At 35.0% G+C, this 26,747-nt stretch overlaps 2 protein-coding genes across 8 annotated transcripts in view; one reads left to right on the top strand and one right to left on the bottom strand.

The window, feature by feature from the left end:
* TTC14 (tetratricopeptide repeat domain 14) lies at positions 1 to 25,964 on the top strand. 7 transcript variants are annotated; one of them, XM_029939824.1, is made up of 18 exons: positions 1 to 324; positions 823 to 947; positions 1,049 to 1,248; positions 2,174 to 2,258; positions 2,421 to 2,550; positions 2,814 to 2,969; positions 3,350 to 3,421; positions 3,807 to 3,926; positions 4,030 to 4,152; positions 6,444 to 6,561; positions 7,503 to 7,612; positions 8,428 to 8,807; positions 14,108 to 14,189; positions 14,728 to 14,806; positions 19,293 to 19,464; positions 20,286 to 20,407; positions 21,648 to 21,734; positions 25,767 to 25,964. In XM_029939824.1, exons 1-14 carry the CDS (start codon positions 164 to 166, stop codon positions 14,753 to 14,755), a joined length of 1,890 nt encoding a protein of 629 aa, XP_029795684.1. In that variant the 5' UTR covers positions 1 to 163; the 3' UTR covers positions 14,756 to 14,806; positions 19,293 to 19,464; positions 20,286 to 20,407; positions 21,648 to 21,734; positions 25,767 to 25,964. The 7 variants fall into 7 exon arrangements, with proteins under 7 accessions (XP_029795684.1, XP_029795683.1, XP_029795685.1 ...); XM_029939823.1 differs by having other exon boundaries at positions 20,165 to 20,407; XM_029939825.1 differs by lacking the exon at positions 19,293 to 19,464 and having other exon boundaries at positions 20,165 to 20,407.
* The window catches only part of CCDC39 (coiled-coil domain containing 39), a 41,351-nt gene continuing 26,446 nt past the window's right edge, over positions 11,843 to 26,747 (bottom strand). The window contains exons 13-20 of the mRNA XM_029939828.1: positions 25,645 to 25,853; positions 19,891 to 20,014; positions 16,271 to 16,430; positions 15,493 to 15,599; positions 14,833 to 14,973; positions 14,503 to 14,682; positions 14,281 to 14,366; positions 11,843 to 13,170 (exon numbers count right to left, since the gene is read on the bottom strand). Of these exons, the coding sequence (XP_029795688.1) occupies positions 13,011 to 13,170; positions 14,281 to 14,366; positions 14,503 to 14,682; positions 14,833 to 14,973; positions 15,493 to 15,599; positions 16,271 to 16,430; positions 19,891 to 20,014; positions 25,645 to 25,853 (1,167 nt within the window). The 3' untranslated portion in view covers positions 11,843 to 13,010. The remainder of the gene's footprint in view (positions 13,171 to 14,280; positions 14,367 to 14,502; positions 14,683 to 14,832; positions 14,974 to 15,492; positions 15,600 to 16,270; positions 16,431 to 19,890; positions 20,015 to 25,644; positions 25,854 to 26,747) is intronic.

Genomic DNA, 26,747 nt, shown 5'->3' with positions numbered 1-26,747 from the left:
CCGGCAGGCAACTGTGTGTCTGTGATGTGTGCTTCCGGCGGCTTCCGGGCTGTTTAACACCTCAGCCACGGGGGCCACCGGGCTGAAGTGGTGAGCACAGAACGCGGTGGGGGCGGGGGACGCCTACCAGCCCACCTGTCTTTGGGTCCAGCAGCCTCTAGCCATGGACCGGGACCTTCTGCGACAGTCACTGAATTACCACGGGCCGTCATTGCTCTCCCTTCTCCGGAGCGAACAGCAGGACAATCCGCACTTCCGGAGCCTCCTGGGGTCGGCCGCGGAGCCGGCCCGGGGCCCGCCGCCCCAGCAGCAGTTACAGGGCAGGTAATGGTACCGCGCCGCCGCTGTGAGACGGGGGAGGGGACGCAGGTCAGGGCCCCAGTACCGCCGCCGGGCGGCTGAGTCCTGGAGGAGCAAAGCAGCGGCCGCGAGCACGTGAGGATTGCGGCGCTGGTGCCGAGGGCTGAATGGAGGAGGGTTCGCGTTCGTGTGTGTGTGTGAGGGAAAGGCGGGATGTGGACCGAACTTTTCCCCCGTAATGCCTAGCAGAAGCATGGAGTGGAGTCTTTATCCAAAATCCCTTGGGCTTTCGTTTACCCAGAACTTCGGGCGTTACTTTTTGACTTTCCCCGCCCTCCACCTACTGGCCTGCGAATGAGGGATTCCCTGATTAAAACTTTTTCGCGGAGGATGTGCGGCCCAGAGCTTAGAAGGGATACTATTGGGCAAGGAAAGCCAAGGGCATAAGCTTGGACTTGCTAAAAAAAAAAAAAAAAAAAAAGGCTTTATCCATAAACCAGTTTTCATAAATTTTGTTTTAAGAAAAGAGAAGAGAGTTGACAACATTGAAATACAAAAATTCATTTCCAAAAAAGCAGATTTGCTTTTTGCACTTTCCTGGAAGTCAGATGCACCTGCAACTTCTGAAGTCAACGAAGACAATGAAGGTGAGTTTTCTTAAAATATTTTGATTGCGGTTTGGGTTATTTTAATGGCACTTGAGATGAAGCAAACACAAAGCTGTTGTAATTTTGTTAATTTTTTTCAGACGGGTATGCAATCATGCCACCTTTAGAACAGTTCATGGAGATCCCTAGTATGGACCGGAGAGAGCTCTTTTTCCGAGATATTGAGCGTGGTGACATAGTAATTGGAAGAATTAGTTCCATTCGGGAATTTGGGTTTTTTATGGTGTTGATTTGTTTAGGCAGTGGCATCATAAGAGATATATCCCACTTAGAAATCACAGTAAGTTACTTTTCAGTTACTTGATTGCTTCTGCTTTTGAATAAGTCATCTCAGTGCGAGAATTGTGTCTTTGCATCCAGTTATGCTTAATTGGACCCTGTTGACATAGTTTCGAGAAATAAATATTGGAGAAAAATAAAATACTCTTTTTGAAAGAGCAGTGATATAGTTACTTGCATAGTTTACTCCATTTCTGTTTTTGGTAGTTTATTTGGTCCCTTTGGTTGGCAGGGGTGGGGTCCTTTAAATGCGCAAAGAGGTATCAGTGGATGTGGTGAGATTGATTGGTATTCCAGGCTTATTTCTCCCAGCTGAACGTGTTCTTACTTATTTAGTATTTGGCATTAGATACTTGCATGTGGATAATTTAGAAACAAATTTCTTATTTATACATTTATGGTAGTTAAATGTAGATGATTTGTACATTATAATAAGATACTTTGACCAAGGTGAACTGTCTTGAATTTGAAATAATGTGTCAATTTAAAAGGTTTGATATTTGCTGCCTGTCAAGGTAGATGATAGGGGAAGAAAAGCAGAAGGTATCACAGACTGGATAACAGACATAAACTTTGGAGAATTTGCACTTCGTTTTCACTAGAATTCTCATACTTTCTGAACAGCTTTAGTTTTGTTTTTAACAAGCACAAAATATATGTTTCATAATCCGTACTTACATTAATTACAAATACTTACACTTAATTGTGAATTTCATGAGATTCTAGTTTTTGAACTGAACCAGAGAACTTCTTGTTCTATGTTTGCCCAAAGAGTTGCTTGTCATTAAAATCCTTATTTAGATTTTAGAGTGTTATTTTTTAATGCTCATGTTAACTATTACCTCATTGTACTGAACAACTAGGATAAAAGATATTTCTCACCAAAGCATGGAAAGTCTGGTATTTTAAAATACTTCTCATTGCAGGCTCTTTGTCCGTTAAGAGATGTACCTTCTCACAGTAACCACGGGGATCCTTTATCATATTACCAAACTGGTGACATTATTCGAGGTGATCAGTTTCATCATATTAATAAAAAAGTAACATTTGTCAGATTTTTGTTTTTATTAATTTTGAAAATCTGTCTAATGAGTAGTGTTTGAAAAAATGTGTGTGTTTTTATGTTAGTTTGCATTTTCTTTTTAATCAGCTTAGTTTCTTATTTTTTTTAAGCTGGAATCAAAGATATTGACAGATACCATGAAAAACTTGCAGTCTCTCTATATAGTTCATCTCTTCCACCACATCTGTCTGGTATCAAATTAGGTGTAATTAGTTCTGAAGAGCTTCCTTTGTACTACAGGTAATTTATGCACATTATTTCAACAAATTGCAAAATTTGCTTGATTAAAAAAATAGCAAATTGTGTCCTTGTGACAAAGTAGAAAAGTTAATTTCTCCTATTTCATGCTCATTTTTATAACCCTTAAGTAAAAGAAACCAAAATACTATTTTCACACCTTCATGTACATAAGTGATATGAGTATTTCTTTAATAGAAGTGGAACATGCTAATTATGTTAGTCATTTTTATATTTTTGTTGTATGTGTGTTTTGTTTTTTTAAGGAAAAGTGTTGAACTAAATACCAATTCTTTGGAATCCTATGAAAATATCATGCAGAGTTCCTTGGGATTTGCTAATCCAGGAGTAGTTGAATTCCTTCTAGGAAAACTAGGAATAGATGAATCTAATCCCCCATCTTTAATGCGAGGCTTACAAAGGTATAGTAAATTAGTTATTCTATTAAGTGGTGAAGCAGATTTTGCTGAGATCAAAAGCTATATAACCAGGGGACATATTTGACCATTCTAAGCCTAGTGCCAACAATATGCTAAAAAGTGAGTAAACTAGATGGTCCCATTTCCTGGAATGGAAGCTGTTGTGATTATATGTATAGAGAATGATGCAGAAATTTTATAAGAATTTTAGGTTAAAAATACTCTTTAACAATAATAGTCATCCTGAGAGTTTAAGAATATTCTTTTGTACATAGAATACAGATTTCTTGCCTGCAATTTACAGTGTTGAATTTTTATCTGTCAGAGTGAAGTATTGTTGCCAAAAAAAAGTATATAGTTTAACTTCTGTTTTCTTTGAATAGCAAAAATTTCTCTGAAGATGATTTTGCTTCTGCATTGAGAAAGAAACAGTCTGCATCTTGGGCTTTAAAATGGTATGAAACTTTATCTTTCAACAATTGCATTATCTAGTCTAAAGGTTATGATAAGGCAGGCATTCTTAAGTCCTTATTAATACCAAATTTGTTTATAAATGAATTAAAATGTGTTTTTGACATTAGTTTTTATAGATGTGAATGGTGTTGTAAGCTTAACAGACTTAAGTTTTAACCAACATTTTCCATGCTTTCAAAAGAAATTAAAATATTGATATGGATTTCATAAATATTATGAAATTATCAAAAGGCAGAATACTTTATATTGAGAGTATTGCAGATTAAATATTAGCCAAATTATATTTGTTTTAAAAGTTTATCCATGCTAACGTTATGTTTGGATATTCTGAGAAATGAGTGTGATGATTTATAAATGTCTTTTTAGTGTGAAGATTGGAGTTGATTATTTTAAGGTTGGGCGCCACGTAGATGCTATGAATGAATATAATAAGGCTCTGGAAATAGACAAACAAAATGTGGAAGCTTTGGTAGCTCGTGGAGCATTGTAAGTGGATCATGGCTTTTAAGGAATATTTATAAGGTAAATGAATATAAGATTTACTAATAGTTCACAAGATAAATTCCTCTAATTTATTTCATATCTCTAGATATGCAACAAAAGGAAGTCTGAACAAAGCAATTGAAGATTTTGAGCTTGCATTGGAAAACTGTCCAACTCATAGGAATGCAAGAAAATACCTCTGCCAGACACTTGTAGAAAGAGGAGGGCAGTAAGTATCAGAGTTTTTTTTTTTTTAATATTAAGTAGAGATCTAATATTCACCCAACTACTATAAAATCTTAAACATAATGTAAGGAAGTAGCATCTTTAACTCATTAATTCAGAACACTCTTAATTTTAATTTTGGTTGAAAATGTTTTTGAAAAAAATCCTTTTTAAACTTTTTAGTCTTTTTTCCCCTCATTACTGAGGTTCTTTATGATAGGAGGTTGGAGATACTTTTGTGTCTTGAGTTCATTGTTCTGAATATTTTCATTACATAGAAATATAAATGAAAGATCCAAAAATTAGGTAAGTATTCTTTTCTTGGACATACACAAGAAGTTTTTTTTTTAATAGGAATTTTATTTCTAATTCATTTCATCATTCTAGCAGTATAATGCCAAAAGTATGAATCGAGAGTTCTGTAGTTAGTTGTGAATAATATTTTGCTGTATATTCAGCTTATTGCTCTGCTCTGTATAGTAAAATCCAGAAACTCAGATTAAATGGAAGAGCAAGTCATTAAGAACAAACCCTATAACTTACTGTCCTGAGATGCTGGTGTACTTCTTGGCATAGTTGTATCATAAATATTGAATGACTAACAGGTTAGTCTAATTTCTAAAATGTTGTGAAGAAACATAATATTCCAGAATAAATATTTTTGGTAATGCTCTAATAACTAAAAACCAATTTGTTATTAATAGCATCTTTTTGCAACTAATTTTTTAAATAGAACTATCACTTTACTGTTTCATGAATTTGTCTAATTCTTCCAGTTTTATGGATTATTCCATAATTCTAAATTAAAGAGTTTTGCAATATTTGTTTTCAACTTTAAGAACTTCTTTTTGAACCCAAATGACTGGAGCACCTTTTTACTTTCTCATTAGGGAGACAGCCACTTAGATATGGTTATCTTAGTACCCACATATTGGTGTTTAGCTGAATGGATGGCAACATCATATACATGTTATCCAAGCCAAAAATGTTGATAGTCTTCAGCTGGTCCCTTACTGCCCAAATCCAGTGATAAAAAAAAAGTGATCCCATTGAAGCCATTGGGTTTTTGTGTTTTGTTCCGTTTCACAGTAATTACTTTTTCTGCTTTTGAAAAACTGAAGATACTTTCCAAATCCTTTCTGCTTTGTATCCAAACTTTCTAATTCTGATTTTTCATAGCATAGACCTATAACTATAATCTTTCTTTCTGTAGACCAGTTATAATATACAGTATACGTTGGTATTTCCAGCTTCATCAGTGAGTATTCTGGGAAAAATTTTCATAAACTACTGGAAAAGCCAATGTATGTCAATTTTTTTAATTATTTATTCATCTTGAGAGAGAGAGAGAGAGAGAGACCGAGACCCAAGTAGGCCCCAACCTTGAGCTCATGGCCTAAGCGAAAATCAAGGACTCTTAAAAAAATTTTTTTAATGTTTTATTTATTTTTGAGAGAAGCAGAATGCAAGTCAGGGAGAAGCAGAGAGAGGGAGGGAGACACAGAATCCAAAGCAGGCTCAGGCTCTGAGCTGTCAGCACAGAGCCCAATACAGGCCTCGAATTCATGAGACATGAGATCATGACCTGAGCCCAAGTTGGGTGACAGAGCCACCCAGGCACCCCCAACCTATGTAATCTATGCTAAAGCTCAAGATTATACTAAATTTACCGAAGACATTGGCTGATCATGGGTGTGTATGTATCAGATTAAAATCCCAATGCTGGACCTACACTATAGCTTTAGTTACTAGTAATGGATTCCTATCTTTTTAATTTTTTAATTGATATATAACATTATATTAGCTTCAGGTGTACAACATAATGATTTGGTACTTGTATATATTGCAAAGTGATCACCACAATGTTTGGTTAGCATCCATCATCATACATAGTTACAATTTTTTTTTCTTATAAGAACTTTTAAGATCTACTCTCTTAACAATATTCAGATACGTAGTACAGTATTATCAACTGTAGTCACCAGGGTGTACATTACATCCCCAGGACTTATTTATCTTTCAACTAGCAGATTGTATATTTTGACCACCTTTACCAATTTCGCCGTCTCCCACCCCCCCAGACCAATCTGTTCTCTGATTCTGAGTTGATTTTTTGTTTTATGTGATCTTTTTACCAAAGAAATAATAAAAAGTACATGATTTAAGTACTGATCAGTTTGGAAAATGATTTGCTAAAAATTTTTTATAAGTTCTCTCATGCCTCTGACCTGTATGAATATTTGAGGATTTTTTTTTTTTTTTTTGCTGAGAGCTAAACCTTTGTTTCAAATTTAGGTTAGAAGAAGAAGAAAAGTTTTTAAATGCTGAAAGTTACTATAAGAAAGCTTTGGCTTTGGATGAGACTTTTAAAGATGCAGAGGATGCTTTGCAGAAGCTTCATAAATATATGCAGGTGATTCTTTATTTCCTCTTAGAAATTTAGTGATATTTGAAATTAATACCAAAACTTAACTTTCTTTGAGGGAAAACTATTCTAGATTACTTAGTTAAGACATGAAAAGTTTCTTTTTAGATACAGCTTTTCCTATTTGGGTTTGACATTGCTTCATAGTGCTTCTTCCTTTTTGTTGGGACTCAAAAGTAAAAATAGCCCCATGAGAAATCCCTACTGCCTACGTGTGATATGTGGTTTTGGGAATTGTCCTTGTAGTGAGCCTTCCTGATGGTTACAAATTCAGTGTTTTTGTTGTAATTGAATTAATTATAAAAACCTCTTTGAAAATATTTTAAATTGCCTTTTCCTGTAATACTGATGATAATGTTTTCTCATGCATTTTCTTCTGAATTGGACCATTGCTGCTGTGTCTGTGACATCTGGTGCTGCTCATCCCCATCCTCAAACTGGAAAATGATTTCTTATGTAATCATGCATCCAACTGGGCTGTGCTATTTTTTAAATGGTTTGTATTTGAACATGGTGATTCCCCCCTCAATTCACCTTGATGGAATTTATTTGAATTTTATTTATAAAATTTGTGTCCTGTCTAAATTTTTCAATTTTTTAAAAAACAACTTTTCATGTATTACGTATTTTATTTTTTCCCTCTCTTGCACTCTGGGTCATGGGTACCAATGCAATGGCTTCCCCTTTTTTCATGGAATACCAACTGCAATATGGTCCTCGATGCTGTTCTGGCTCTTCCAATGATTAATGCCAAACACCTGTATGATTAATTTTTATATGTTCAAAATATTTCTTTAATGCTGGATATATGGTGATTTTGGTATCCCCCATTTGATTTCCGGCTTGGGGGGGTGGTCTTTTAAAAACTGGGTTTTGTGTATTCTGCTTTTTTTAACGTGTGGTTTTTTCCGATATCTGGGTTCTAAAAGAAATCTTTGGAATTAAGAGAAAAACAAGCTGAAAAGGAAGAAAAGCAGAAAACAAAGAAAATAGAAACAAGTGCAGAAAAGTTGCGTAAGCTCTTAAAAGAGGAGAAAAGGTAAACTATAACATTCAATATTTTTTAACTTAAAACAACTACTGAGTTGAACTAAAGTGCCAAATGGAGGTAAAGTAAGTAAAAAAAGTGTCGAGTCATCATCAGTGATACTTTGTAAGTATGTACCACAAGTTTTTCTGTGCAAGAAATTAAGCAAAGAAATCTAAAGGTAGAATTCTGCAAAAAGAAAAAATTAGAATTAAAATATATGATTTGTTCTAATTATTTGTAGTTTAGAAAGAACTGTTTTAGAACTGGAGCAGTGGTTATCAACTGGAGGCAGCTTTAACCCCATCTCCCTCACCCCCCTCCCTGGAGACCTTTTTGGTCATCATAACTGGGGAGTAGTACTAGCATATAATGGCTAGAGGTCAGGGATGCTGCTAAACATCCTATGGTGATGTTGTCAGATACCCCCCATCGTCATCCTACTCTCCCAACAGAGTTATTCAGGTGAAAATATCAATAGTGTTGAGGTGAAGAAACCTCATACATTACAGCTAGCCAGAAATAAAATTTCATTTCTCTCCTTTATGTGTTCAGATGGGCGTAAGTTTTTTAGATATTGGAAATGTGACTGTGTCTTCAGAAATGATGGATTTACTTTGAGTGACCACTGTCTACACAGTATTTTTTCCCAAAAGTCATGCCTCCTGGTAAAATTGGACCTTGTAGTAACTAAGATTATTAATAGTAATTGCTTATCTAAGCCACAGATTTTAGGAAGCCTTGAAGGAGAACAAAATAGAACTAAAATCTTTATAAATAAACATTTTTGTGCTTAATATATCTGATGGGTTAACTATATTTTTTAGGCTAAAGAAGAAAAGAAGAAAATCAACTTCTTCCTCTTCAAGTGTTTCTTCTGCTGATGAGTCTGGTTCTTCTTCATCATCATCTTCCTCTTCTGGTCACAAAAGGCATAAGAAACATAGGAGGAACCGTTCAGAGTCTTCTCGAAGTTCCAAAAGGCATTCAGCTAATAAGGCATCCTCAAGTCAGATAGATCAGAATAGGAAAGAGGAGTTCTTCCCAGTTCCAACCAATACTTTAGCATCTTTTCTTAACCAAAAACAAGAAGTGGAAAAACTACTGGAAAAGCAGGACAGGCTACCATATCAAAAGAAACAGGTAAAAGAGAAAGATAGGTGCCCTGCCTCTTCATCTTCAGTTGAAATTCCGGATGATTTTGGAGGTAGGTCTGAAGATCCAAGAGATTTTTATACTCAGGCAAGTAGTAGCAAAACAGAAAAACCATATAAATCAGAAAAACATTTTTCCAGTAGAAGAGACTCCTCAGATTCCTTTTACAGGAATTCAGAGGACAAGGTGAAAACTTACGGTTACAGAAGATTTGAGAAAGATACAGAGGGAAGAAAAGAGCACTATAGGAGGTGGGAGCCAGGTTCCGTGAGGCATTCCACTTCACCTGCCAGCTCAGACTACTCTCATAGATCAGTTGAAAAATATAAAAAATATACTTATTCTGGATCACGTGATTTTAGTAGACATGAACAAAGATACCAGTTAAATAAAAATCAAGGAGAATACCAAATAGAGGATAATTATGAGGAGGATATTAAAACAGAGGCTCCAGAAGCAGATGGACTAACTAGCAAAGAGCAGTCAGAAAGTGGAGTTAAAAAAAATTTACCTCAAAATTTACTCAATATATTTAATCAGATAGCTGCATTTGAAAAAGAAAAAGGAAATAAGCCAAAAAATTAATATGTCAAGGAAATCAGCACTGTTACACAAAAGGCTGTTAGTGAAAGTTTTGGGTCTTCTAGTCCAGTGCAGAAATCTCCACTCCAAAAGCTATTTTATTTGTAGAGATTGCAGAAAGCAAATGCTTTTCAGCTATTCTCAAAGTATATTTGTTTCAGTTGTGGGTCTCCTTCTCACAGCTTGATTTTTAGGCTTTTCGTGTGTTCTGTTTCTGTACAGTATTTCTTACTGTGATGATTTAAACTTCACCTAAAGATAATTCTCAAAGTATTGCTTCCTCACTGTATTAAGGTATATGAGAATTTGTTGGGTCCATCTTATCCTGCTGTTTGAGAGAAAATTAAATTTGTTCATTGAACACTTGGATTGTTTTCTTCAAAAATTATTTCTAGTCTTTTCTGTTAAATTCTTTCTTTTCCCTCAGATTTTGAAAGAGATCTACAGTATTTCTTCCTTGTGCACCTTTTTTCATGGATCATTTATTTGAGTAACAATTTTTTGTATAACTTCTAAGATTATATACAGATTATCTGTCTTGCCTAAATGACCTCTGAAGCTTGACTTAATTAAAAATGGTTTGTGAACCAGCTTAGGAATAAAGCCATGAAAATTGAATAGGAGCCCATTTTGCTTATTTCTCTTTTTTAACCTTGTTAGCAGGTTAAAAAATTTCTTAGCTTTAAGTATTAGCAAGATCCTTAGAGACTATGCTCCAGGCAAGAATACATCAGAATAAAAAAGAATCCTTTTAGCAAAAACAGCAGTGGCAAGAGAAGCACACTATAAGTCTGCTTTTCTCCTAAGGTAAAGAAAATTCAGAAACTGTCCTAGTATTGCATATGTCCAGCTGGGAAGGCACTGGGCATGTTTTTAATTAGCCTAGAACTGGTCTGCATGTCTTCTTAATATCTCTCTCCTGATGCTTCCCTTTATGCCTCCTTTCATAGGTCTGAATAAATGACCAAGTCTACAAACCCTGGTTTTACTCAGAATAAATTCTAGCAACTAGAGCTGAAGAAGTGACTTGGATCTAAAGATCCTCCCAAATTTGAAAACATTTGGAGACAGAGATAGGTGTCATGGTTGTTGATTTATAATGGTCTTTAGAATCTTTCCAATTTCAGATTCTAAACACTGTAAATGACGATAGACCTTTCATGCTATCATTCTAAGTCATGACTAGGTATGTACTATTTGTGGCCCTCCGACTTCGGCATTGGGAGGCTAATGAAAAAGCGTAAGTTTTGTGGGGATGAACACTGGGTGTCTTATGGAAACCAAACTAAAAAAGCAGAAGTTTGTTTTGCAATGGAAGAGAGAAAAACTTGTCAAAAATCAAGGTTGATAGCAGTAGAAGGGTCACTCAGACCTCATTCATCTTTGTACCAAGAAACTCTTTTAAGAGTCTGTGGTTCTTTCTGTATAGCTCCTATATCATCCACACATAGTCCTACATAGTGGTATTTGTAAAGCATGAAAACTCTCTTAACATAGTCTTTGACCTTTAAGAATTGCTAGTACATCTTTAGTATTTTACTTAAACCATTCTATTTACTAAAATCTTGACATTACTGTGAACCTGCACTGTAATTGTCCAAGGTGTCTTTGTGGCTTAATTACAGGTACAAAAAATTACATTCAGGTACAAAAAAATTAAGATAGTACTTATACAGCCTGCCTGAATTTAGTAATTCCATCTTTCCCAGAGCTGCTTACTCAGACACATTAAACTTAAGCAGAGTATACAAGCGAATTTTAAGGATATGCCCAGGAAACCCACTACAGCAAAAAAAACATTGGGGATTTACTTGTCAAGAATTGCTAATGGTTATCTCTAACAGTTTTTCTCCTTATGTCTGTAGTTGCACACCCAGTCTGTGTCTTGACTTTATAAGTAAATAAATTTCTAACACAGTAGGTGGATGTTGACTCTCTAGATGTGGAGTTGATGGGGTTGATCCCTGTGTCACCATTTAGCATTATTAAACACATGAAGCTGGCACTGTTACTTTATTTAGGAGTTAAATATAGGCTTGGATGCTGGCCTAGAACCTAACCATCCCATAAATACTGTGCTAGCCTTTGGGTGGTGACTCAGGTACAAGTTATTATGTGGTTTCTGTGTGTCAGGCCCTGTACATTTTCTATATATTATTTGATTATTGCAATAAACTTGTGATGTAGGTAATTTACTGTCTCAGTATTACAAATAAGGAAAAGAGTACAGAGAAGTAACTTTCCCAAGATCTCAGAGCTAGTAAGACAGTCCCTGCCTCCTTAGAAGATAGTGTTTAATATTGAAATGCAAGTTGTAATTTACAAATATAGGGCAGAGAAAAAGAACTAGTGAACACACAGAGTGACCATAAAATTAACATGTTTTTAGAACTTATAAATCTCATGCATTTAGAACCATGCTTTACAAGAAAAAAATTACTCATTCATTGGAGTTGGCTATACAGTTTCCTGGCTATTTCTAAAAATAATAAAATATTCAGATAATGATTGGGAAAAACAGGTTTATTGCCACTACTCCCTTTCAAAGGGAACTGCAAATGACACTTTTAAACAATGACAACTGTCACAAGTACTTTCTTCCAAGGTTTGAAGGAGATATACTCCATTAAATTACATATATTCTAATACATTTATTTAAAAGCCAATTTTAGAACATAATCATACTCCACATTCTGTTCCAAGAGTTCAGAAGTGTTGGGCACATGTTATATAGTAAAGTGTAAATTGAGTAACTAATTCTAAATCTGGTGGTACAGTTCCACTGTAAATTTGTGAAATTCCTGTTGCAAATCAAATCACACCTAGCTCGCTCTCTTTGCTAAATCAAGAAAGTCTTGGCGGGGGAAAGTCTTGAAAATACACTCTTATTCTTTATGCTTGGTTGTATCTTGAGAGCAAAATGTTTAGTGTGTTTGACTTCTTTCAAGATCAGAGTTGAGTGATTCCTAGCAATTTAAACTGCATTTTTATTGATACACAGTGCTCATTTCCTACTGTTTTCTTGGGGGGGGGGGGAGCTGGGAATGCTGGTTTTTTGGTTAAAAATTTTAGAATCATACCAAAAGAAGACACTAACAGACTTCTCCCCCAGAAGTCCTGTTTCTTTGAATAAAGAAAACTTAATTTCAGGAATTTCAGGATTTTTTAGGGTGAGAATTTTAGTGTTATAAACTATTCATAGACAGTGCATCTTCATAAATTGCCTGAAAGACTGTGTTACATTAGAATTCAGTGTAGTTTCATGGCTAACATGAAATAATGAAGCAAACTATTTTCTAACGTAACAAATACCAAAAGAACAGTGCATAACAATTTTCTCTATGCTTATAGAACATGTGGCATTGTTAAGAATCTGCTATTGCTGCTTTCCTTCTCTGTGAAGAAAACAATATGGTAAAATCTAAAAAAATGAAATGTTTCTTTGACTTATTTGGACCTAAATTGCTTGACTTTTTTTTTTTTTTAACCATCAGCTTAGCTTTCATGTCTTTTACTGGACAAAACTTTGGTCTAGTCATTATGTATTTCTGAACATGATTTCAGTAGGCTTCTATCATCACATTACACAGCACCTAAAAGCATAGGGGAGAGTCACTATTTTAAAAGATTTCTGTATTTGTGTTTACAGCTTCTACAAAAGAGATTAAAATGTTTATTTGCGGCCCTTTTTGTTTTTACCGTTATTAGAGCTACTGGTAGCACTTGTTGGCCTATTACTTGTGTTGCCGGTTCCTGGAGAAGAGTCTGGGAAGCTCAGCTCTAATACTTTAACCGAAGCCTGAGAAGCAGAAGTACTTGTACTTCTGGATGATCTAGAGAGAAAAAAAATAGCAGAATTTTAAATTTAATTCAAAACCTATTATCAGTAGAGACTCCCTAACTAATAGCAAATGATGCCATAATCCCACAAGAAAATAAAGTGATCAAAATATATATTCTTAATAGTACTACTAAATTTTAAAAGCATAACCATAAAAGAGAATGTAGAGTTTTGACTAGTTCAACAAACCTGAGAAAAATATTTTCAACTATAATCATTTTAGAAGTGGAATTATTAAGCATTAAAGGTTTTTGCAAAAGTTAAGCATAAAAGAAGAGAGTCATGGAATTTGGGTGCTGGCATGAGTGACTATAATAATAGGTTATGTAATTTAAGATGAGAAAAAATTAGTCCTATTGACAAGATAAAGTGATGGGGTCATTTGAAAAGCATAATTAGCTATAGAATTCTGATGCTAATTTTTAAAAATACGAAGGTACAGCAGTGTTCAGGTGACTGCTTCCCATGTTGATATAGCAAAGTTCTGTTCTACTTAAACAGCATTTTCAGATGTACCTTTTTCTGAAAACTCTCTGGGGACTAATGAAAAGCAAATAGCTACTGAGTGTACATTAGAAATTTTAAAATTAGAACTATTAATTTCATTTTGTCAGCTAAGTACAAGAGTGTTGGTTAAACATCTATCTACCTGATAGAATTCTGGATAAACCTAACTGCCGAAGTAAAGAATCATTTCCTTGTTAGGAAAATAAAGCAGCAAAAACAAAGTAAAATTCTGACTACTTAAAAATTTGTAACATGGTTTTAATCATAAAAATCATACTTAATGTTTGTACATCACAATTGCCTTTTTATGGTTTAAAAAATTCCCCCACTCAGGGTTGACCATGCAAGATGTAATCTCCAAAATTTCACACTGTTCCTACTGAAGTAGCTGGTAGTCACAAAGCACTTCGTTGCCCTCCTAGAAACTGACATCAGACAGAAGTCAGAAGGAAAGATTCTTACTCTGCTGGCTGTTTTCTACGTATGCGCCACTGACCTAGAAAGGTGAGTAAGGGTAAGGAGAGCGCTGGCAGTTCCAATGTCAATGCATAGGATAGAGCGTGATTAACCAGATGGTTTCCAACCATCCTCTTACCTTGCTGATAACAGTGAGGTCTGTGAAGGAGATCTAGAACTCTGACGACTGCCTTTCCTACCAGCTGTAGGTAGTTCTAAACCATTCTGGAGGAATATTCAACAGCGATCATTAGTACCACTGCATTTTTGGAAGAATATTTTAAGTTAGACTTCACTTTATGATAAATGCCAGAAACTGTTTATTTCAAGAAGTGTTTTAAAAATATTTTGTGGTTATCACCTGCTGAAAGTATGTTTGAAGGATAATACGGATGTCAGCATTTTCTTCTGTGACATTAACTAGCATTTCATCAATGATCTTGTGGAACTGTTTCGTTTCACGAAGTTTGATGTCTTGTTCTTCTAGTGTTTCATCTTTTGTGTCTTTCAAAAGTCGGATTTCCTTGGTGAGTTTTGCACACTGTTGGTCAATAGTAATCAATTATTACTTAAACCTGTTTTCCAGAACTTATTATTTTTTGATGGATGGATAAAGGAGGATTTGGAGTTAGCATTTGGAACTCCAAAAAATACAAATATGACAGGTCAGTTTTTAAAAAGACAGCAATACCTGTTTAGTTACTCTCTCTAATTTGGGCTTCTGCTCCTCAGTTTCTCTATTTAGCTGCGATGAGAAAGCCTGCTGCTCTGATAATTTTTCTTTGACATTATTTGTTAAGTGTTCTATAACTTCTAAAGTATTTTCCATGCTCTGCAGAAAATAAAGTGTTAACATACTTATTGGTTAGAATCAATAACTCACAACTTGCCAATTTTCAAGTATTCATTTAATTTTAATTCATTTGGCTTTATACAGAGCTTGCTTACCAAGCACATTGTTTTCTCTTTGTTTTGTTTTCTCTTTCAGTAATATGGTTTAGTAACTACATTCTACTAGATTATTTTATCTTTCAAGTTTTATTTAAGTAGCAATCTTTAAGGTGATCTTTAAGAAATTAAATGAAATAAAAATTTATTAAATAAACAGTAATAGATAATTAGCTTTAATTCATCAGCTAATTAATAAATTATCAGCAGTCCATCCTGTGCTTAGTATTATGATTTTAATTAATTTACTTAATTCTTTGATCACTTTTTTCCCTCATTTAAATGAGACTTTTATTCTCTCTAAAAAATTGTCTTCTTTGTACAAGGTAACAAGACAGTAGGTGTAATAATAGTGATAGTTGACTTTTACTAAGGACTTATTACCAAAGCCTATAGAATTTACCTGGATATCTTCCCGTAGTTCCCTGATTTGTCTTTGTTTGTATCTGTGTTTTTCATCAATAGCTCTTTTTTCTTCTTCTAGTTGGATTTTTAGTTCATACTCATCACCTAGAATTAGAGAATTCTTAGTTTAAATTTTTAACATTTTAACTGTAGAAAGCAAGCTTCAAGTATTCTACATATTAAACTTCTAACATTTTTTGTTATAGAAGGTTAAATTTCTTATGTCTACTATTGAAAAAAAATTTGGTCGTGTAGTAGCCATTCTTGTTTTGTCAACATAGAACAGCCAACGTGCTCCCACTTTCTCCACATTTGAAATTAATTCTCTAGAGAAGTGATATTCAGTATCACTAGAACCAATAATGAAAATAACACCTTAGCCCTTAAAGGGGGGAAGTGACTAGTTTTCATGACTCCGTCAAACAGTGTACATTCTTGTTTTCCTTGTCTCACAATGTTCCTCTTTTTAAAATAAATAGCTACAGGGGCCCCTGGGTGGCTCAGTCGGTTGAGCATCTGGCTTCAGCTCAGGTCATGATCTCATGGTTCATGAGTTTGAGCCCTGCATTGGGCTCTGTGCTGACAACTCAGTCTGGAGCCTGCCTTTGGTTTCTGTGTCTCCTTCTCTCTCTGATCCTCCCCTGCTCATGCTGTCTGTCTGTCTGTCTCTCTCTCTCTCTCTCTCAAAAGTAAATAAAACATTAAAAAATTTTTAAATAAATAGCTACAGCTTTAATTGCATATATTCATAAAAACTTTTAATAACTGCCACATACTAGATGGAGTCACTTTCTTAAAAGACCGTTTGTAATTGTTGTTGCAACTTCTCAGCACTTGCAAGGTGTTTCCTAGAGCATAGATTTCTTTTTCAGCTTTGTTGATTTTAGCATCCAAAGTGTCACCTTCCCTTTTAAGTTCTTCTTTTTCTTGAGCGGCCTATGAGATACAGAATAGAACTGACTGAATAAAATTATTTATTATGGGGGAAAATGTATGTTTTTAGGACAAGAAATAGTTTACTCACAACAATACCAACTTACCTTGGGGCCTACATGCAGCATCAAGCATTTATTTCTTGACTTGATATAGAGTAGAAGACTAAATTCCAAAGACCTTCAAAATATAGCACATAGGATACAACTATGATGGAAGTATAGTAACTAGCCAAAGTTTACATTAAGACTTCCAACAAACATTACCAGAAAGTTACGCAGGTATAAACTTTAGTGGGAAGAGATAGGGTTAACTTGGAGGTGGCTTCAGATTAAGGACAATGTATGTTTCTGGCCTGATAGAGGCGTAGGAATACTTTCTCATTTTAAGTCTTAGGGATAAAAGAGGTGAGCAAGGTATACCTATGAAAGTAAATGCGTATTATTTCCAACCCAGGATTTCAACATCTTTTAACAGTTAAGTAACACTAAAATCTGAGTACTCACTTTAATAGTACATACAAAATCAGACCTAGAAAAAGTTAGCATGACACTTGCACAGAATAACGGGCAAATTTGTGAAGCACTCCATATTTTTAAAAAGAGAAACACTGCATGATTTACTTTTACGAGGTGCCTATTGTAGTTAAATTCACAGACAGAAGGTACCATGGTGGTTGCCAGAGGTTGAGGGGAAGGAAAAATGGGGACTCTGTCTTTAATGGGTAGAGTTTGTTTGGGAAGATGAAAGAGTTCTGGAGATGGATGTTGGTGTTGGTTGCACAACAGTGGAAGTGTACTTAATACCACTGAACTGCACACTTAAAAATTGTTAAAACAGCCAATTTTACGTATATTTTACCACATTTTAAAAATAAATTTTAAAAGAGAAAGATAATTGCTAAATGTGGCTGGAAAATAAATGCAGTCTATAAATTTCTGACAAACAAAGGTTGACGGGATTGTGTGTGTGTGTGTGTGTGTGTGTGTGTGTGTGTATATACACACACACGTGTGTGTGTGTGTTTATATAGTATATATATTATAGAATATACAAAAGTGTCAAAAGACATCTTTAATCAAAATCAACTAATAATTTCATTTGTTAATTTATTCAATCCCTAGGTATATGTATTTAAACCAGAAAGTGGTCATTCAAAAAATTATTGGCAATTCTTTAACTCTTACCATTTTCACTTGTATTTATTATGCTTCAAAATGTTACACATATTTTTGTAGTAAATAGTACATATTAAAAAACATAGCAAAAAAATTCCTAGATAAATTATAATTCCTGTACATTGAATATAGAATTGGCAAGCTTTTTATTTGAAAAATAGTGGGAGAAAGCTAGAATGAATCAAAACAGCTAGATTTTAGCTGTAGGATTTCTTCAAGTGAGTTAAGTAATTTAACATTTAACAATTACTTAACATTAAATAATTCACTTTCCTTCTCCAAGTTCAGTTTATTTGTGAAACAAAGGGGCTGAATTTGTACATTTATATTTATTTCCTGATCCAATTCCATATATACCTTAAACTCCTAAAAACTCCATGATCCTATTTGGCTCTAAATCAGAGATTAGAGAATGTATACCTTTTATCGTAGATCAGAAAGCTGATATTAGGATGAATTTTTTATTTAGTTCTTTCAGCATTTTAAAGCATGTTCTAGTAGTTTCATTTTCCAATAGTTTCATTAAATTGTGGTCAGAATTGAGCTGTTTCCTTATAAGGACTATGTAAGACACATTGAGTTTAGTTACAAAGAAAGTTTCATGTTTATATGTTTAAATGCAAAGCATTTAAATACGCTATGCAATGGAAGATGGAATAATGTGGCAAGCTGTGGACCCTGGAGAGGATGGAAAGTGAAGAGTGGCCTTAGGAAACTGGGACGGTGACTGATCACCGCGATTCATGTTACATACCCCTGACGGTGACATTTATCTAGCAACCTCACTGTGAACAGAAAGCATATACTCTTTTCCTCAAAAAGTTTGCCTGTTTTCCTGAAAAGTGGATGCATTATCACCACCACCACCCATCACAGCAATAAATATAATGACAGCTAACATTTACTGAGGGCTCATTTTACTCCAGACACTGTTTAAGGGCTTTACATGTATTTTTTCATTTACTTCTCACGACAAAAGTAGTAATATCCTCATTTTGCAAGTGAGGGAACTAAGCCTCCCAAATGATTAAATCACTTATTCAAGATTACTTAATGAAAGAACCATGATATGGACAGAGGCACTCTTAAAACCAGTGCTTCTAGGTACTCATCACAGCCCTTGTTACAAGAGAAACAACTGGAACTGCAACATTTCCCTTCCCAGCACTGAACGGACTAGAGCCTACCCTTCATCCCTCGGGAACTTTTAAAACCAGAGAGCAGGAAAGTCTCGGTTTGGGCAGAAGCCTGGAGTAGTACAGACTGACGAGTTACAAGAAGGCTTTGACAGCTGGGACTCCTTTCTCATATAGGTGGAATTTCCTGAGGCGAAGTGGCAGGCATGTCCGACTTCGTGCATGTGTTAAGGGCACGCTCAAGGAAGGGCTACAGAAGGAAACTTGGAAGATTAAGTGCAGGTCAAAGGAAAGGGAACATCCATCCACAAGGGCCATCCTCTAAAGGTGTAAATTGGGAGATGTTCCCACTCCTGTCATGGTATGATAGAGGAAAAATGAGGTAAAGTTAAATTTTCCACTCTCTTTTAGGGTCTTGAGTAACTTCCCAGACCTCTGTGTAAAGTAAATCACACCTGTTCAGGGTATTTTCTACCTGGGAAAGATGACTGTAGCAGTACTCAGAAAGGGAAATGTATCCAATTCCTGATCACTTCTCCATTTCTCCTTAGGGATTACTAGGTAAAGATAACCATGAAATGGCAGTCAACTCTCAAACATCAGAACAACGCAGATTCACCTGACCTGTCTGTCTTGCATCTAATATGAAGGCAAAGGAGCCTTCCTCTCCGGATATCTGCCTTGCCAGAGCTGCAGCAGTAAATTGTAGTGGTGTAGCTGCAGGTGATGATATGGTCTAGGAGACAGCCATAGGAGCAGATAGCTATGGGGAAGTAAAGCTTTGAGCCTGAGGTGTTGAACAGGTTGTTACATGAGTATTTATTAAAGACATGCAGGTCTTAGGATAAAACCGATTACAAATGTTGAATAAATGAGGGAAAATGCAAATTATAGCAAAACATTTAGAAGTATCAAAGAGTCATCCAGACTCCTCTTTGACCTCATGAACTCAGGGTGTATAAGAATAATACCTTCAGTACCTCCACCTAACAACTAATGTTTTATAGCTCTAGTCGAGTATAGAAGCTATGACAATGCCATGAAATTTGAAATTGCATGGCAAGAAAAAGAAAATGACATTTTGGTTTTTAACAGCTGGCAAAAAAAAAAAAGATACTTTATCACAACTATGAATCGATTTAAGATTACCTTTATTACATAATAGGCCTGTGTTTTCTCCTCTTCTCCTTCAGGGGGCAGCATAACGACAGTAAGGATTTCATATCTGTTCTTCAACTTATCAATTTTACTCAGCCTCTCATGAAAGTCAGCACTAATATGGAAAGAAAAAAAAATTAAACACTGAAAAGCAAATAATATACTTTTTTAAAAAAAACTGTAGTGCTCTTATATAAGACATTTGTATTACTACTACTGAATTCAAACAAGTTAAACATGTTCTCCCTTTTCAATTTTTAATTAGTGGGAAGGGTGTGAGGCTTCACCCTATTTGAAAGCTAAGAAGTTAGCCTGCCATAGTTTCATGGATGTTGGCCGAAGACAAAGATTCCTAGAGTAGAGAAAAAGGACTTTATCGTTTACAGCATACCAAGCAGCATGAGGTTCCTGCTCGCAGTGCTCTCAGAGTCCCATGCAGGTGAGAAGCGCTCAAATGGATGCTACGCACACCACAGGTTTACATCACAGCTGAGAAACCTCAAGCTCGGTAAGCCAAATAATATAACGGAAACTAAGCAAATATATCCAATCTTCACTCCAGAGGGAGGATACAGTCTCTAGCTTCTGAAGCTATCTGCTATCCAAATATTTTTTAAGAGATAGTTTAGTGGAAATCAAAACCACAATATCATGTCACAGCCTCAGGATAGTGTGCTGCATGATTCCATTTGTAGGAAGTATCTAAAGCAATCAAATTCACACAGACAGAAAGAATGGGGGTTACCAAGGGCTGAAGGGAGGAGGAGATGGAAGCTTAGTGTGTAGGGCATATAGAGTTCCACTTTCAGGAAATGGAAGAGTTCTGGAGATCTGCTACAACAGTGTGAATATTAAGTATATATTAAGTACTAAAATGTACACTTAAAAATGGTTAAGATGGTAAATTTTATGTTACATGTTAAATTTTTACCAAAATTTTTAAAGATCGTCCAGAATAGGAAAGTTAGTGCCTTTCCTTGCACGGCATACAGAAATATTAGAAACCCATGAAGAACTGTCTCCCAAGCTTAGAATTTTTATCTGCTGATTATTTTTTCGTTTTATTCCAGTAAATTCCTATTTTATGAACTTTTTAAAACTTGTCTTATAATAATACTAATAATGCTAATGTATGCATGGCAACATGAAGAATGACTCATTTGCCTACAAGAACCTCATGAAGATGCACATCCAACCATAGTGAACAGAAATCTTTAGTCTACCAGTTTTCCTACTCTTAAAGAAAGTTGGTGGGAAAAGATATTAGGTGACTGAAGTTACAGTTTTACAGTAACAGTACTACTACTGCATTATCAAAAAATACTCATCCGTTATATGACTGGCCTTCCATTTTAAGATGGTGAACTGAGCACAAGTATCTCTCTCCTCCTTCCCCAAATGGAAAAGAATAAAAGGGGGAAAAACCCACCATGGCTCTGGGAGCAAGAAAGACACATATTTTATCATGAATCCATGAAAAAAAAATGAGAAACAAATGGGAAATGATTGACAGGGGAAATAAGAGCCATGTTTCACTGGGGCACCTGGATGGCCCAGACGGTCAAGCATCTGACTTTGGCTCAGGTCATGATCTTGTGGTTCATGGGTTTGAGCCCCACATCAGGCTCTGTGCTGACAGCTCAGAGCCTGGAGCCTGCTTTGGATTCTGGGTCTCCCTCTCTCTCTGCCCCTCCCCTGCTTGTGCTCTGTCTCTCTCTAAAATAAACATTTAATTTTTTTTTTTAAAGAGCCATGTTTCACCAAAGAAGTATGGAGAAAATTCAGGCCCAGAAATAAGAAAAAGAGCAAGAATGATCTCTGAGGCCGTCATTAAGGTAATTAATAAAAGGACTATCTACAGAGCAGCTGGGCCACTCTCCTCGACATCTCAAAGTATACAGAAATGTTGGCAGGAATTATTTATGCTCCAATGATAACTTCCCAAATTACCAGAGTTCCTAGCATTGTACACTGGAGCTGGAGAGAAAAGTAGAAAAGAGCATGATGTAATCCCAGGCCCCCAGAAAAGTGGAGGTTATTTAAAAAGCATAGTTCTTTCCATAAAGAAAATAAAGTCTTTATCACCCAAAACAAACTTCTTAAGGGACAACCTCCTTCTTAAGGGACAGAGTAGCCCAGCACCTACAAGCAGCCCTCCCTTTCAAGCAGAGACCAGCTGGATAAAAAAGATCTACCTAACTGCAGAAGACACACATACCAGCTCACTACATCAAACACCATGATTATTAATTAAACATTTGTTAATAAATATAACAGAAAGCCAAGGACTATCAGACATTCTGGGAAATTAACAGATGAATGAAAAGAACAAAATGAGCAAATGCAGAACATACCCTAGGAGATACAAAAATAATGCATGGAACAAAAGAGAACTTTCAAGGCATCCTAGTATCTCTAAAATATGAAAGAATATTGATCCAAAACGATCTACAAAACAAGAATGGGCTGGTATGAAAAGACAGGATCAATGATGGAACAAGAATCCTTGCAAAAAAATAAAATTCAGTACAACCAATGAAAGACAGGAAAGGCAAAAAGAATACCTACCATATGATTAACTTCTAGGTATTGACTCAAAAGAAAAGGAAGTATATGTTCATACAAAGAAAACATATATTCATAACAGCCTAATCTGTAATAGCCAAAACCCAGAAATAATTCAAATGTTCATCGACAGGTAAATATATGCATAATTGGGATAAATGTATGCAATGGAATATTACTACTCGGTGATAAAAATCTAGGGTCAGCAAACCATCCTGCTTGCTCATGAGCAAAGAATGGCTTTTACATTTTTAAATGTAAAATTATTCAAAAATTAAGAGGAAAATTATATTTCATGAAAAGTGGAAATTCTGTGAAATTCAAACTTTAGTGTCCAAAAGTTTAATTGAAACACAGGCGCACTCATTTGTTTGCATACTATCTATATAGCTTCTTTCACTCTATAATGGCAGAGTTGAGTTGTTCCAACAGAGAGCATATCGCCCACAAAACGTGGAATATTTACTATTTGGCCCTTAAAGAAAAATATTGTGTTAGGTATAGCTAAAGGAATACTTAGAGAACTTGTTTTAGCCTTCAAGGTGAAAATTATAATTAGCTAAGCATCTCTCTCACAAAGTTAAAGAACATCAAAATAAACCCACAAAAAATAGATGGAGAAACCCGTAAATGTGACAGCAACAACTAATAAAATAGAAAATGAATTCACAATAGAAAAAAATCAAGAAACATTGTTTCTTTTTCAAACAGTAATAAACATTCATTAACTACTAGAAAGATTATCCCCTATAAAACAGAAACATCACAAGCCATTATCAGGAATGAAAAGATACAAACACTATAGCTATTAAAAAATAATAAAATGATACAATGAGCAACTTTATGGCAATAACTTTGAAAATTTAGATAAAATGGAATATTTTTTTCTAGGGAAAAATAAAATTTACTAAAACTGACTCAAGAAGAAATAAAAAATATTCATTGTTCTACAGCCAATAAATAAATTGAACCAACAGTTTAAAATCTAAAAAAAAATAAAGGCCTCCAATGGTTTTACTGGTGAGATCTTTGAAAATTCAAGAAAGATATAATTTTGCCCTTTCACAAACTTAAATTTCAATTTAATTGTAGTAAAATAAGAAAGATTAAATCAGTGGCAGAGAGAGAGAAGGGGCAGAAAATGGAGAGAAGGCAAAAGGAAGAGGAGAGGGAGTGAGAGAATGAGACTATCTTAAAAAGTGGAATAAAAAGAACAGAATGTTTAAAATGAGAGTAAAGTTAAGAAACCTGGAAGACAGATCTAATAAGATCAATATGCACTAAAAATGAGCAACAAATGCAGAAAACAGAGTAGTATCAGAAAAAATTAAAGAATAGAAAAATATTTTTGACCTGAAGAAAAGCATGAATGAAATAATTGAAACTGCTCACCAAAATTCAAACAAGAAAAATGGAAAACAAAAAACAAAAAATGAAAAGAACCTCCTAGACACAAATAGAAATTCTGAAACCCTAAGGATAAAAAGAGTGTCCCAAAGCTTTTCAGAAAGAAAACAAAAACCAAATACCATACAAAATAAAACAAATTAGTCTGAAGCCGAAGGCAACACACTCCTAGATTTCAAGATGTATTACAAAGCTGTCATCATCAAGACAGTATGGTACTGGCACAAAAACAGACACTGAAATCAATGGAATAGAATAGAGAACCCAGAAATGGACCCACAAACGTATGGGCAACTAATCTTTGACAAAGAAGAAAAGAATATCCAGCAAAATAAAGACAGTCTCTTTTGCAAATCGTGGTGGGGAAACTGGACAGTGACATGCAGAAAAATGAACCAGGACCATTTTCTTACACCATAGACAAAAATAAACTCAAAATGGATGAAACCCTATATGTACGACAGGAGGCATCAAAATCCTAGAGGAGAAAGCAAGCAAAAACCTCTTTGATCTCGATCGCAGCAACTTCTTACTCAACACATCTCCAGAGGCAAGGGAAACAAAAGCAGAAGTGAACTATTGAGACCTCATCAAAATAAGAAAAACTTCTTTACAGCAAAGTAAACAATCAGCAAAACTAAAAGGCAACCTATGGAATGGGAGAAGATATTTGCAAACTACCTATCAGATAAAGGGTTGGTATCCAAAATCTATAAAGAACTTATCAAACTCAACACCCAAAAAACAAATAATCCAGTGAAGAAATAGGCAAAAGACATGAATAGACACTTCTCCAAAGAAGACATCCAGATGACAAACAGACACATGAAAAAATGCTCAACATCACATATCATCAGGGAAATACAAATCTAAACCACAATGAGAGAACACCTCACACCTGTCAGAATGGCCAACATTAACAACTCAGGCAACAACAGATGTTGGCGAGGATGCAGAGAAAGAGGATCTCTTTTGCACTAATGGTGGGAATGCAAACGGGTATAGCCGCTCTGGAAAACAGTATGGAGGTATAGAACTACGCTACAACCCAGCAATTGCACCATCAAGTATTTATCCAAAGGATAGAGGTATGCTGTTTCCAAGGGGCACATGCACTCCAATGTTTACAGCAGCACTATCAACAATAGCCAAAGTATGGAAAGAGCCCAAATGTCCATTGACACATAAATGGATAAAGAAGATACGGTATATGTATATATATATGTACACATACATACATACAATGGAGTATTACTTGGCAATCAGAAAGAATGAAATCTTGTCATTTGCAACAACATGGAAGGAACTGGAAGGTATTATGATAAGTAAAATTAGCCCGTCAGACAAAGACAAATATCATGTGACCACTCATGAAGAATTTAAGATACAAAATAGATGAACATAAGGGAAGTGAGACAAAAATAATATAAAAATGGAGGGGTGACAAAACATAAGAGACTCTTAAATATGGAGAACACACAGGGGGTTGCTGGAGGGGTTGTGGCAGGAGGGTGGGCTAAATGGGTAAGGGGCATTAAGGAATCTACTCCTGAAATCATTCTGGCACTGTATGCTATCTAATTTGGATGTAACTTAAAAATTAATGCATTAATTTTAAAAAAGAGAGGAAAAAGAATAGATATATGACTCAAATGTGCCCTATATATTAAAAGCCTTTCAAAAGAGAAAAAAATAAACATCGAGTCAGTTCTTCTAATACCACCCTTACATTTTCAAAAACGTTTAGCAGTATTTTTAATCTGGAATTATTACCTTATGTTTTGCCGTTCTTGATCAACATATCTTATTTGTGATGTAAGCATTGTTTTATGAATCTTAATTTCTTCAATTCTTTCTTCCATAGCTCTATGTAATTGTTGTTTTCTTTTTTCCAGAGAAAGTACTTCTTCTGCCTTACTGTGAAGCATTTCTCGAGTACGTTTAACTTCAAGTTTTAAAAGATTGTCTTCTATCATCAAATCCTATCAATGTAACAAAATTGTCAGACACTGAAATAATTAGTTATACCCAAACCAATTTTTTTCTTATTGCCACAAAAGTCAAACTTGAAAATATAACATTTTCTAATTTGACTACTGACCAAGATAATTAGGATTAAATTTAGATTGCTCTGAGTGGTGAATTAGTTTTTCTTCAGTTTTTATTCTAAGAAAGGGGTTATAGTTATTTCAAGTCTTTTATATAATTCAATTTGAAATTCAAATTTTACTAAAAGGAAAAAGAAGTTATTCCTAAAAATTGAAATTTACTATCCAGGAAATATATAAATTCCTATGGATAAACACTTTTATATTTTAAATTAAATCTCACAAAATAATGTGTAAATTTTCATTCTGAACAATTCAGTCATAGATTATTGATACAAGAATACACCGATCAATTTTCAGAATAGAAACAATCCTCCTGAATATAAGACTGTAATATTTCAAAACATAGCTTTTCAGTTGGAGAAGAGATTAGATCCATACATCTCAAATGCACCAAAAATAAATTCCAGAAGCATGAAAAACTTAATGTAAGAGATGAAGCCAATGCAATTACTGAAATAGTAAACATTTGTTTGATTTTTAGTATGACAAAGAAGTTCATAAGCATAAAAATTATGCAGGGAAAAACACTCAAATTTTTGATGTCAAAAAAAGTTTTTAATGGGACACCTGGGTGGCTCAGTTGATTTAAGTGTCCAACTTCAGCTCAGGTCTTGATCTCATGGTTTGTGAGTTCAAGCCCCGCATCAGGCTCTGTGCTGAAAGCTCAGAGCCTGGAGTCTGCTTCAGATGCTGTGTCTCCCTCTCTCTCTCTGTCCCTCCTTTGCTCGTGCTCTGTCTCTGCCTCTCTCAAAAATAATTAAACTT

Source organism: Suricata suricatta, chromosome 5 (assembly GCF_006229205.1).
Source record: "Suricata suricatta isolate VVHF042 chromosome 5, meerkat_22Aug2017_6uvM2_HiC, whole genome shotgun sequence".
Taxonomy (NCBI): domain Eukaryota; kingdom Metazoa; phylum Chordata; class Mammalia; order Carnivora; family Herpestidae; genus Suricata; species Suricata suricatta.
The sequence above is the reverse complement of the archived record's forward strand: the minus strand, read 5'-3'. Positions and strand labels throughout refer to the sequence as shown.

Bases quoted from the DNA above. Each gene is read 5' to 3' on its own strand.
- TTC14 (XM_029939820.1), top strand. From the start codon at position 164: ATGGACCGGGACCTTCTGCGACAGTCACTGAATTACCACGGGCCGTCA. The intron at 2,259-2,420 runs GTGATCAGTTTC...ATTTTTTTTAAG, and splicing joins AACTGGTGACATTATTCGAG to CTGGAATCAAAGATATTGAC. The intron at 2,970-3,349 runs GTATAGTAAATT...TTCTTTGAATAG, and splicing joins TTAATGCGAGGCTTACAAAG to CAAAAATTTCTCTGAAGATG.